At 35.6% G+C, this 13,139-nt stretch overlaps 1 protein-coding gene across 8 annotated transcripts in view; it reads left to right on the forward strand.

The window, feature by feature from the left end:
- Positions 1–13,139, forward strand: part of MYO3B (myosin IIIB) — a 193,097-nt gene that overhangs the window by 39,396 nt on the left and 140,562 nt on the right. For all 8 annotated transcript variants that reach the window (XR_016468258.1, XM_090143988.1, XM_090143985.1 and 5 more), the window contains one exon: positions 6,057–6,202. Coding sequence is in view for 7 of the 8 variants with exons in the window: in XM_090143988.1 (XP_090000114.1) it covers positions 6,057–6,202 (146 nt within the window). In the remaining variant the exon portion in view is untranslated. The remainder of the gene's footprint in view (positions 1–6,056; positions 6,203–13,139) is intronic.

A 13,139-nucleotide genomic window follows, 5' to 3' on the forward strand; every position in this document is an offset into this window, starting at 1 on the left:
ATAATATATTCCGCAAAGGTGTAATAACTATTCTCTTACAACTTATGAACTACTGAACTGGCTGTAACTGCAGATTTTTTTTTTTTAAACTTGTGAATTGTAGTAAATGAAAAAAGATGGAAAACATAAAAAGATGCTCACTCAAAAATCAATATTAAATTATATTTAAAATCTTCCTCTGGAAGAAACTTCATAGGCATAAGGAACATTTCTTCTTCAGCAGAATGTTACATTTATCAGGCCTCAGAATTAATTGTGAAATATTTGAAAATCCCATGTATTTTTTAGTGTGGGGTTAAAAAAATAAAAGCATGAATAATTGGATGCATGACTTCTGTTACATTATGATTTGGACAATGCCTGTAGTTTAACGTTACTGTGTTTATGTTAGTGCATAAGTGTACGGTGTAAAGGAAATGTCTACTTGACATAATTTGAAATAACATCACTGCTTTCAGGGGATTAAGATAATGGGACACCACAATGCGTTAGATGGTTGTATTTAGGGAATATAATCTATCACTTTGAAATGCGGAACTGGCTTTGAGTGTGGTCCCATAGCAGGTGTGGTAAATACTATGGCCATGGAAGACAGAAACTGCTACACTGTAAATGTGTGAAAGCAGTTGAGGAAATAAAAAGTGGGAACCTTTGCTCTAAATAGCTGCGGCAAGACTGGGTGGAAGAATGGAGGGAGCTGTTATAGCAGGTGATTGGCAGAGAGCGGGATAGAATTAGATCTCTAAAAGGCCACATATCTCAGAATCGGTCATTTCAGTTATTTCACCTCCTGAGATCTGACTAGCATGATATAAACAAAGTTATATTTTGGAGAACACGTTGTAAGAAAGTGAATAAAGAAATAAAAAAAAATAATAAAATAAAAAAGAATATTTTGTGCTTCTTGCACTGAGATTTGTGCACTAAGTTTATTTACATATGGGACTGTAGTTGCCTCTGCTTTCTATTGCTTTATACAACACCATTTCCAAATTTGTGGAGGTTGAGTATCCTTACTGCCAGGTTCAGTGGGTTGGTAATGAAACATGTCAATGACACTACTAATAAGTAGTGTTGAAGCCATGATGAATCCATGATATAAAGCAAAACGCGTGCTCAAAAGATTATCTTTTTTTCCATGCTGTATCTGTTGGACTAATAAGAGGTGTACTCCTTTTTCCTATGAATGTAGTCTTCTGTTAGGGCAGTCTAATGGTCTCAGGTATATTTCACTGGGTTTAGGTAAAAATAAAAATGCTTTATTTTTTGATTCATAGCTGTTAAATTACAAATGACTGCTTGATATAAAATTAATTTCAATGAATCAATGTTAATTGAAATGATTAGTAATGCAAATGATTCAAAATATTCTTATTTAGGAAACATTTTTAACAATATAATCATTTTCTGATGCACCACAGAAATATTTGAATGATAATCACAAATAAGAAACAGAAATTAAAATAAAAAGATGGGGGAATATGTAACCAATTTCAGACATGAATTTGCTTATTTTATTTGTGTGAATGTGCATGTGTATAATAAATAAATGTTATACATACCCTAAATACATATGCATTAACTTTGCTCTGGATAATTCAGTATTCTCAGTGTTTTTTTGTGTTGACTTCTTTATCTTGATGCATAAGATTTCTATCAATATTTAATTTTAAATTTACCACCTAAATAAATTAAGTTGGATTACATATTGTCAGATGGAGCACAGAAATTCAGTTGATTTATTTCCACTTGCACAGTTAGCAGTTTTGTTCTCCTTGCAGCAAGGGTAAGAATTTTGTTCCACGTTTGTTTTTCATATGCTGTGCTCTGCTTTCAGCATTGTGCTCACACACCTCATAAGCTGCTTAGTTAGCTACGGCAGCTGAGTACAGCACTGCCTTTCTTCAGGAGCATCAACATTCTAACTACAGACTCACTTCTGTTGGTGGGTCATCACCAGTGCTAATTGTGTAATGATTGTCTCCAGGTAGCAGATCTGTTTTGTTACTATCAGTCTGTTGTACTGTGTGTGCTTGCAGCTGTGTTTCATGCATGCATTGTCTGTAAGGAGACAAAATGGAAGTAAGTTTACTTCTAATAATTCCAGGTAAGCTTTGAAAGGTTTGATGTATTTTCCTTCTGCTAAACATACGATGATCTTACTTTCTGATCATAGGCAGTACATCCAGTGTACAAATAACAGCTAGTGCTCTGTATTATGTTTTCCTTTTTTATATCCATGATCTACTTACATGCTTGCTGGAGTTCGGAGAAATCTTTGCATTGATTTCAAAACGAGTAGAATTATATCCTTGACTATGAAATCTTGTTGTCAGGGAGTGAATCATCTTGTGTTCTTCTGTGAAGTGTTATGTTTTTGTAAAAGTTATAAATTGCACAGAATGCCTAGTCCCTGGCTTCTCTAAATGCCTTCCAGTTAGTGTGACTGATTTATGTGTAGTTTTTGCCAGACCAGTGAATTGCCCCCATCTCACTCTGTCCCACTGTGACCCTCCACACAGATAGTGTTGACGAGTACCACCATGTTGTCTGTTCTTCTGTGTGACGATAAGGTGTTTTTCATCCTAATGCAGTATAACTGGGCGGGAAACCGTGATGAAATGACTAGTATAAAATGTACAAAAGGTCTGTCTCCTTAGCAACCTGGGCTTACTGTGTGTGCGTAAACAGCCTATGCTGAAGTGAAATACTTGGTGCTTGTTCCTATGACATTCACTGCCAAATTTCAAGATTAACTACATCTTTCCAAAACATCAGGGGATGCAAACTGCCTTTTCTTTTTTACTTTTACCAGTATGATGGGATTTTACTGGATACAAAACAGGTACAGATGTGATGATGTCATTACATAAGGTTGAGAAAGAAGTAGCAGGTTCTTTAGTTTCAGATAATTTCTTCTGGGCTCTCTGCCTTCAAGTCCCACTGTGCAGAGCAGGGATCTGTGGAGCTTTAGAAACTGGGAGGCAGTTTTAGCTCCAGAATTCTGGCTGAAAAGAGCAGATATTCCAAAAAATAAGTATCTCTGACTTTTCTCTGTAGAGACAGGAACATAATAAAAGACGAATCAATGGGAATTTTTTTTTAACTGGCTTTCAGAGATTTTTGCTCTGCAGGGAGTTCTTGTGGTTTTCAGTGGAAGACAGAACTGGGGCACTCCCAGGGACTTAGCTTGTAAACTATGACTGAGAGAGTTATTTCTTTAAATTTTGAGGCAGAGTTGTCTGCTAGCCAAAGTATAAAGCTAATTGTCTATATATACTGATCATCAAGGGAAAAGCTGTAGTCAGACTCTTGCATTGTAAATTAAAATTAGTGCTATTTACAGGTGCTTCTATTAGTGGTGCATAAGATGGTAAGATTCTAATGATAAGTTCTACTGAAATTTAAAGCTTGTTTCAAATTTAAGTGGTCGCTACAGTCATGTATATGTCACACACACAGTGTCAGAAAAGCAGCTCATTTTGTGATTTTTTTCTGAAGCTGATCTCACTACTAAAATATACTTGGTAATAAAGTCCATTGTTGAATTTTTTGAAACAAAAGGAATGCAGATTAAGGGGAATATTTTTCTAAAAGAATCACTTCAGGCTCTGATGTTGGAATGGAGGACCAACTGACAGTGTTTAATTCCACTGGATAAGAGTGCAAGTATTTTAACTCCATATGCTGTATTTACCAAATTTGTAGTTGTTAGTGATGGAACACAGGGCATCTGGAGATGCTTTATTCATTCCTTTCTCTTTGCTGGGTAGGTAACACATTGTAAAGCCGAGAGAAGCTCAACAGCTTTTTTTTTTTTTTTAAACCAACAGTGCTGGTATACCATCCCTTCACCAGCAAGTTGTGCCATTGGCCTGTAGTTAGAAGCTGTTTACATGTGCTTATAGAGTAACAAGTGATGGTGTCTTAAACGTGGGAAACCTCAGCTGTGCTTTTGGTTTTGCTGCTGATGCAGTGTGACCTTGAGCTTCTTCCCTTGAGAATGAAAATATATTCCTCTGCTTCATAAAGTTGGAGAACAAATAGCCAAATATTTGCAAAAGACTCAGCACAACAGTGAGATCCTGGCAATTTTTGCAATAGTCACTGTTAGGAGGTGGACTTTAAGCAGACTTTCAACCAAGCAGATAAATATTTTTCTGATATAAAGAAGGAAGAAGACCACAGCACGTTGTATTAGTCTGCTACAGATAAGCCACTTCCAGCTTCCTCTGAGTCATGGCCTTGGAAGCTGACTTGCATGTTTATTTGTTTGTTTTTAATTGAAAAAATGTGCATGAGTACACAGATGTTTTTCCTTATTATGTTTGGTTTTTTATATAGTTTCCAAAACAAGTGTCCTTTCAACTTCTGAGGAAAACTGCACTGGGGGAAATACCAGCTGATGCCAAGTATGGCCTTAGAACACATCATCTGGCAGTGGTTCTTCATACTGACTTACATGCCATTACAAGAAATTTCATTTCTTTCCTTCTCTTTAAGATTCAGTATAATGAAATGAAATTATCCTACAGGCTTCTGAAATAAGAGTGATCGTTTAAAGCTGTGTGAGTTGCATAGAATCTGTCTACTGCATCTTTTTCAAGAGATGAGGAATCTCTAGAATGAGACCAAGGCTATAATGAATTCTTTAAAAAACTAAGAAATATGTTAGAGTTTTCATTCTAGATGTTCTTTTGGGGGGGGGATAAAGGGGGGGGGGAATTAACTAGTGACCAACTGCCTTCTTAAATCATACATTTCTGCAGTATTCTAGATCATATGTGTAACACCTCTATTTTCTGATAAAGCATGTGATGGGGTTGTGAATTCCAGAGTAAGAGTCGGACAGATTATATGCGCCTGCTGAATAGAACAAGGATCATGTCTGTGAGGTGAGATTCTGGAGAAAAAAAATGTATTTGAGAGGTTGAACTGAAATCAGGATCCTCTGCAGGAAAGATTTCTTTACATCAGGCTGCCTGCCAGCAGCTACCTGGGATGCTGACTTGCAGGTTGGCACTTCTGCAAAGCAGTGCCCTAAAATGAAGCCTTAACACAGAGCTTGGAAGTAAAACTTGGAAAGTATTATTTGGAAGTAAGAAATAAATAAATAATCTCATACAGGAACAGCAACCCTGGGAAATACTATCAGAAGTTTCTGGTTAAGTACAAATTAGTAACAATAATTAGAACTTGGAGAAAAGTTCACAGAAGTAGATATTAGCAGTGTGCAGGGATCTGCAGTTGGTGTAATTGTTGAAATTTAAGAATACAAACTTGAGCCACAATAAAAAGCCAATGAATTGACATTTTTGCTGCTGCAAAGATAAATCTAAATTTAAACAGTACTCTGAATCTCATGTTCAAATGAATGTCACATTTCCAGCTTGTATCTAATAGCTTTTGATTAGAATGCAAACAATGGGTTAACTGGATGTGTACATCAAGTTTATGATTCAATACTCTGCTGATGTCCAAAGGAAGATTCCTGTTAACTTCAACTTGTCTTAGGGTACATGGTATGTTAAGATTTTTGTTTTTAATTGCTATTACTTGAACCTAGTAGACATTAACTAAACTTTAAAAATATATATTTATTTAAAGAGGCAGAATATTCTTATCTACAAAGTAGCTGTGCAAATCTGTCTTTCCTCATGAATAGTCATAGAAGTTGATAAGAATAACATCAAATGGATTCTGTGCCTTCCTTTGCAATGGTTGTTGTAGGGAGTGTGTTCAAGGACAGAATTTAATAAGGCAACATTCTTTGTATAGATATATGAAGCACTCCATGGAGCTTAATTAAAAAACAAACAAACAAAAAAACATAACAGATTTTTTTTTTTAAAGCAACAATTAAGAGAAGTTGTCATTTACTGATAAAATTTGTGGGATATTTACCAACTGAGTTATGATTTCTATATCCAAGGATATGAATTTGAAAGCTAATCAGGTTTTTAGGCATGACTCAAAAAAATACTTTTTGTGTCACACTACGGATGGCCTGAATTGTGCATTATGTTAATGCATTGTTTTGTTTTGTTTTCTGATAGGTCATTGCTTGTGAACAGCAGTATGACTACTCATATGATGCTCGATGTGACGTATGGTCTTTGGGAATAACAGCAATTGAACTCGGAGATGGAGACCCTCCTTTATTTGACATGCATCCGGTGAAAACTCTTTTTAAAATTCCAAGGTATGACACTAGATGGCTCTCTTTGCTTGCTAGTTTTTTCTGAAGCACTAGTCAAATGTGAAAGAAGTATTAAGTAAACATTTTTGATTCAAATTGTGAGAATTTATTATAGCAAAACACGTCAAAAAGGTGTAGTGTTGTCTTTTTTTTATAGCCTGGCTTCTTTAAAAAAAAACAAAAAACAAAAACAAAAAAACCCCCACAATTCTCCTTGACATGATACACTGTTATATATTTATTTTATTCTTATCTTGAATGTAAAGTCATGTAACATCTAGGTACCTCCCCGAAATGTGTTTTTTCTTAGTTACTATTTATAAAAACCCTTTGTTTCAAAAAAGGAAGAAGCCAATGTTTGAAACTGTTAAATAACATTTTCCAATGTTATTCCTGTAGTCTTAGGCCATTTTTACTGTGGAAGAAAAATACACAGTTTTGATAGTGTTATGAAACAGTTTCAGCAAACAGTAGTTGTCATTTAGTTTTTCATTTACTTGAGGATGTTAAGATATGTCAACCAGAACTTCACACGTGGAAATGAAATAGAAATTACTTCCACTTAACTGTGGAATTAACTGTATAACATCATGCTGACTATTTCTGGTTTCATTTTGTTTTCATTTCATTGATGCTTCCTGAACATGTTAAGATGAGACTGACAGTGTAAAATAGGGCTTAACAGCAGAACAGTTGTAATAATAGGAGAAATATATCCAGAATTTGTATGGCATTGATTACAGAATGGTGTATATTTGTCTTTTCAACATTTGGTTCATAAAAAAGGAATCGCCACTGGCTGATAACAGTTTAAAACATTCAGCTATACAAGACTCTGACCTTTTCTTATCTGCTCAGTTATCATAAGCTTTTACAATTTCTTCTGATTGCAATTTGCATTTCTGATTAAGTCTATTTATATGCAGATGTAGTTGTGCTAGGTTCTGCATCATATAGTTATCTCCTTCTCTCCAGCCCAGACGTGAACTGCCACCACTCTTTGCAAAATTATTCATACTGAGCAGCAGTTCATCTTGTTGCCTTTGCACAAGTGTAAAACAGATCCTGGCAATTAGGGAAGCAAGAGAGGCTTCAGCATACTGAAGCAATATCTATAAATTTTATCAGTGCTCAAAACAGTTTAAGAGGACAGAAGTCACATCAACAGTGTACAGTAATAGCAGGCAATAGGATGATACAAAGAATAAGTCATGCAGAGGCCTTGATTTCTATGCATGGTATTTCTCTTTCCGTATTTCCCTTTGCATCTCTGTATGACTTAGCAAAACCAAGATAAAATGTCTATTTTGGTGAAATAAATAATGGGTACATTTACTAAATAGAATTGTAGTAGTCTTTGATAAGGACTTTTGTGACAAGGGGGTTTTACTGTGCTCTGTGTTTTACGAACTATTGCTATGCTTTACTACTGCAACTGTGTATTCATATTAAGATAAGACTGCAAAGTGCTGCATGGCATAAGGTCCTAGAGTGTGGGAAATAGAGCTTCTCTCCTGGTAGTTGTTTGAGTAAATACAACCAAAAGATACATCCCTCTCATTGTGATTTGATAGTTTAGAAGTAATCTATTGCATTTGCTATCAAAATTGTTCAATCCAAAATCATCTAAGCTTGGGGACCTGGCATCTTTTCATTTTCTGCTTTCATAATGTCTGTGTCTGAAGCTGTACATGCAAATGTTATGCTATTGATCATTTCATCAACCCAGAGTAGGTTTCTCATCTCTGAATCTATTCAATACAAATTCCTATCTGCTATAACATACAGAAGCAAGAAATTCTACAGGTTAGCTCTATTTTATTTGAAGAATTCTCCCCTTTTATTTTTGTGTGCTACTCTCTATCTCTATTTGATAAACCTTGGCAGCCTTAAAATAGGAAGGGGTCATCTGATTCCAATTTCCTCTTCCCACGTGAGTAAGCGTCATTGTAAGATCCAAGCAAAAGAGAAGGAACCTTGCTGGGTTTTTTTTTTTTTGTTTGTTTGTTTATTTTGCCAACAATAAGTCCTTGCCTCTCAACTTCTTGCCCAAGACCTTTCCTGCATCATAATTTTGATCTGAAGTGCTCAGCTCTAGTTTTTGACTCAGTGACACTGCAGTTAGACTCTGGACTCAGTGAGTTTCTTAAGCGAGACAAACAGTTGTTGAACCTTCAGAGGCATTTGTTTTGTGCCTAGGATATCTTGTCTTAAAATTGCTCTGCTGATCCCTGCAGTCAAACAGCTTAGATTATGGTGGGGGTAAGTGAGTTGGAGAATGTTCATACAACCTGAACGGTTTTCATCTGAGTAGTAACCAGTAGTCCCTGCCTCCTCATGCTCCAGAACGTGCCCATCAGAACTCGCCCTACAATAAGCTCTGCTCCAGCAAAGGTTTAAATCAAACTGTAAGTCTGCATATCTACTGACATGGGGGAAGGGCTGGCTCATCTGATTACCAGAAGTTCATGAGTGGTGATAACACTGCTTTCAAGTGAAGTTTGGAGCTTACTGCTCCTCTTGGATACAGTGAGAATGGAGAACTGGTTCAGCTTGGCTTTACTTTCACTTGGAATACGGTCACTAGCAGGAGCTTATCAGTTTCTGAAGTTATGTCACAACTGTAATTTGCCATTCAAGCCATGTTGACATTGGAATTCAATGGTGCTGAATATTAAGGTGTGCAGTTTGAATTCTGGGATTATGGTTGTAATTTCAAGAGCTGGGTCAGGAATTGATATAATCTCTTAGAACTCCAGCCATGTGCTTATACTCTAGTTTCTGACAAAGACGTACACAATTTAATTAGATCATAACTGCTCCTCTTTCAGCTGTGGTTTCTTGTGGTTTGATGTGAAATCAACAAATCAGGTTTCAGCTGTTGTTCAATGTACTAATGTACTAAATACACTAAAACAGAATGACAACACAGCATGTTGCAGTTATGCTGTGACTGTGGTACCCTACAGTCAAGTTCCAATTTGTCTGGAAGCATAAAAATGTACTGAGAATAATGAGCAATAAATGTCATGTGTTATTGACCTACTGCATATATCTGATTTCTGTATGTATTCTCCCCGCCTTTTTTTTTTTTTTTAAATGATTAGACTGATTTGACTTTGGAGAAGAGGTGACATTGCCATTCACAGTAAATGATACTTAGGCATTACTCAGGCAGAGTTACCTGAAATTGTTTCTTTGTTCCCTTACCTTCTTGATTACAGTAGATCCATATGTTTCTATTAACTTCTGCATGCTAAACTTGTCTAATTTTTATGCTGATTATTTCTTTGCATCAGCAGAAAAATTTGTAATTGTTTACAACTTTTAGTACCAAAGAGTTAATAGTTTTTAAAATGTTAGTAATGGTGAAGTTGCCAAAGCTAGATACAGAAATCTGTATGCATATGTTTCCAGAGAATTGTCCAATTCCCAAATAGGGAACCATAGTACTTAAGTTTTGTCAATTCTAGTTGTTTGCTTTTTTTCTGGAGACAGCCAGTAGTTGTGCCACTAGCCTTGCCATTGAGTGTCAGCTTCTGGAGTTATGGAGCTAGACCTTTATTTAAATGAATTACACTGGAGTCTGCAAGTCTTTGACTATAGGGCTTAAACCAACCAGTGAGTTAATGATTTTGTACTATGTCTCAGCATTTGTATGCCCCCGAGATCTTTGGAGACACCTTCTCAGGCTTCTATAGTTTTTTTTTAAAACTACTTTGAGCAAGGAAATCGGAAGATAACAGTAGTCAACCATCACACTTTTTTTTGCACTCTCTAAATAAGAAGCAAATAATGTATTAAATTCAGGTAGTACTAGTTACAAAGCCTAAATGTTCCTTCACTAGGTAGCAAATTACAGTTCTCTTTTCTGTACAGCTGTTAGACCCATAGAAGCAAAGGTCAGAGTGACACTGCTTTAGAAAATGAAATACTCAGCAAAGCATAGCTAAAATTTCAATCCTCAGGAAACTCCATTCAGGAATTAAATCTTTATTCTAAGACTTAAGATATTTGTTTAACTTATCATCTTCAGCTAACACAGGTTCACGTCTCAGTTCTGTAACTTGATGGAAAAAGACTCATGGAACGATAAGGTCTGCAAAGGAGCATGTCTGCGGTTATTTCATACAGCATTACTGGGGGAAAGGCTGCAGAGAGATGTTGCTTTATGTCCTTCATTTTTTAGTGGATATTAAACTGGAACTACTAACTGTGTGTGCAGTTTGAAGTGGGTAACAAAAGTGCACTGATGACCTGACGGTATTGATTCTTCTCCTAGGTGAGAGACACGCATACAGTTTTTCATGTCTAGAACTCTGTCTTGCAACTACCGGATATCTATTTGAGCAGAACAATAAAAAAGCTTCTTTTCATTGTGTTCACCTTAAGACAATATTAGAGATTTAATTTATTCAAAAAGAAAAAGTAGACTTGCACTTCATAGGGCAGGTTAACACTCTAAGTTTACTCGGTATCTCAATTCAGGCATGAAACACAGGTTTCTCCACTCTGCTCCCCTTCCCTGAAAATCTGACCATTACTTCATTGTAGGATTGTAGGAGATGCTGAATGATGAGCACTTCTTTAAAAAAAAAAAAAAAAAAAAAAGCAGTACTTTCTGGTCTGAAGTTTTAACTTCATACCTTTAATACTATGGCCTGAGCTGTTGGCTGGAGGCTTAAGAATTTTCCTATTTCTTGTTCCTACAGAGAGTACAATGTCTGAAATAAATATCTGATAGCAGAAATGGAACAAAGAAAAAACATCAGTTAAATTTTAAGTAAAAAATTTCATTAGACACTAGTCTTTCGGACCTAAATTTTGTTTGCATAAGGTGAATTTGAAAGAAAAAGGGTTACTTATTGACTAATGTAAATTTTAGAAATTTAGAATTTTAGAAACCTTTTTCGTTCATTCTATTATATGAATGTGCACTGTTTTAGAAGCAGTTGTGACACCACATGCATGAGTCTTATTCTTAAAACTGCTGATGAGAAACCAAACATAGCAAATGTTAATGTTATGTTTTGCAATGATACACACATTATCCCTCATCAAAATGAATTCTTGGATCTAAATCATAAATCTTCTGAAAAGGGACCTCCAGTGCCTATAGATAGAGATAAATCATGCTGAGAAGACACTGAACCATGAAACAATTCTGTTAACATGTCATCTGTCTAGAAATATATTCTCAAATCTCCAACAGAAGGGTCTAAATTATGAAGGGAATGTGGCCTAACAAAGTTAGTAATTTGGGAATTGACACTTTTAGCCTATTCCATCTGCTGCATTACTTAGGTGTGTCTGTTTTGGCAAAATATTACAGAGATTGTCAAACACCAGTAGACCTCAGCTTTTTAAAGTAAAATAGACCCATAAATATTTCAAATCATTCTATCTTGTAAGAAGTATTACATCATACCAATACTATCTCATAAGGTAGAAGTAAATTGAAATTTTGCAAAGGAAATTAATGGACATGAAAAGTTATGTGGCAAAGAGGAGATAACTGCTGTACATTGTACTCTAGAAAGGGTGTTTAATACATACCAGTGCAAAAAGGATTTTGGACCATGTTGCAAAGATCCTATATTTTAGGTGATATCAATGGATAATATCAAATAATTATATCATCTGTGCCTAAAAGCAGAGAAAGTTATTTGTGTCTAGGATGATATCAAACATATGGATAAATAGTCTTTCAAGTATAGCAGTAGGTCTAAAAAAGGAAGAGTATGCACTTATATCATTTTAATATATTTGAAAAAGTGGTAAAATATAATAAACATTTGTGTACTACATGAGATAGTGGACAATCAGGCCTAGAATTAAATCAGCTTGGTGCAATTTCCCTCCTCTCTTTCCTAAGATATTTAGTTAATGCATAAACAGTAATGTAGCTGCACATGTCATCTCACTGATTTTGTCTTTTGCTTCCTACTCATAAATTGTATACAAATAGAACTTGATTTTGCAGATGTTTTTGTTTGTTTGTTTGTTCAGATGTATTGTAGTTCTTGTGGTTTAATGTAGCAGGTAGCTAACTGCCACAGTCATTTGCTCACTCCTCTCCTTCCCAGTGGGATGGGAGGAGAGAATCAAAAGGAAAAAAATATCGAGTTTGTGGGTTGAGATAAAAAATATTTACTAAGATGGAGAAAAGGGAAAGGATAATAATTACAACGAATATATATGAATATATATAGCAAGCAATTGCTCAGCACCTGCTGACTAATGCCCAGCTAGCCCGCCAAGCAACAGAAGAGAGAGAGAGGAACTCCAATCTCCTTCAAAACTCTTCTTCCACATGTTGTCATAGTATATTTGTCCCTAGGACGTTCATGAGAATTACAGAAGAACTAAATCATATGTAGCATTTCACTGAGAAATGCAAATGAATAATCATGAAAATAAACATGCCCAGCTTGCAGCTGTTTTCTGAGCAAACAAGAAAAGATTCACCTTTGGTATTCTGTTCTATTCTCAGTGCTGCACTCTAACCCTCTCAGAGCTGTAGGTAGAAGCTGAAATGCCTAGCAGATGTTTTTAGTGACTCCATATGCTATTCATTTCATGCATTAAATGCGCTTAAACTGCTTTAGTCAACCAGTTTCTAAAGTAAATTACTACTTTTCAAAATCCATTGCATAAGTAATAGTAGACGGCTAGGATATAGTAAGTGCCATTTTGTTTTGCTCTAGTGGAAAATTTCATGCTGACAAGGTCAAGCCCTGCAGTCTGAGCACAGTCAAGTGACAAAAGGCACATCCAGCACAAGGAGAGGTGGTAGATGGCCATCAACTAACTGTTGTCTCCTTTAGAAGTGAGAATATCAAATGTGGCTTACTTAGATTTATGAGGTAGAACTAGTTACAAAACTGCTTTAATTGCATGAATAAAAAATGCATTGTTTTTCATGTGTTTTTAAAACTTC

Source organism: Phasianus colchicus, chromosome 7, assembly GCF_987193195.1.
Source record: "Phasianus colchicus chromosome 7, bPhaCol1.hap1.1, whole genome shotgun sequence".
NCBI classification, from domain to species: Eukaryota; Metazoa; Chordata; class Aves; order Galliformes; family Phasianidae; genus Phasianus; species Phasianus colchicus.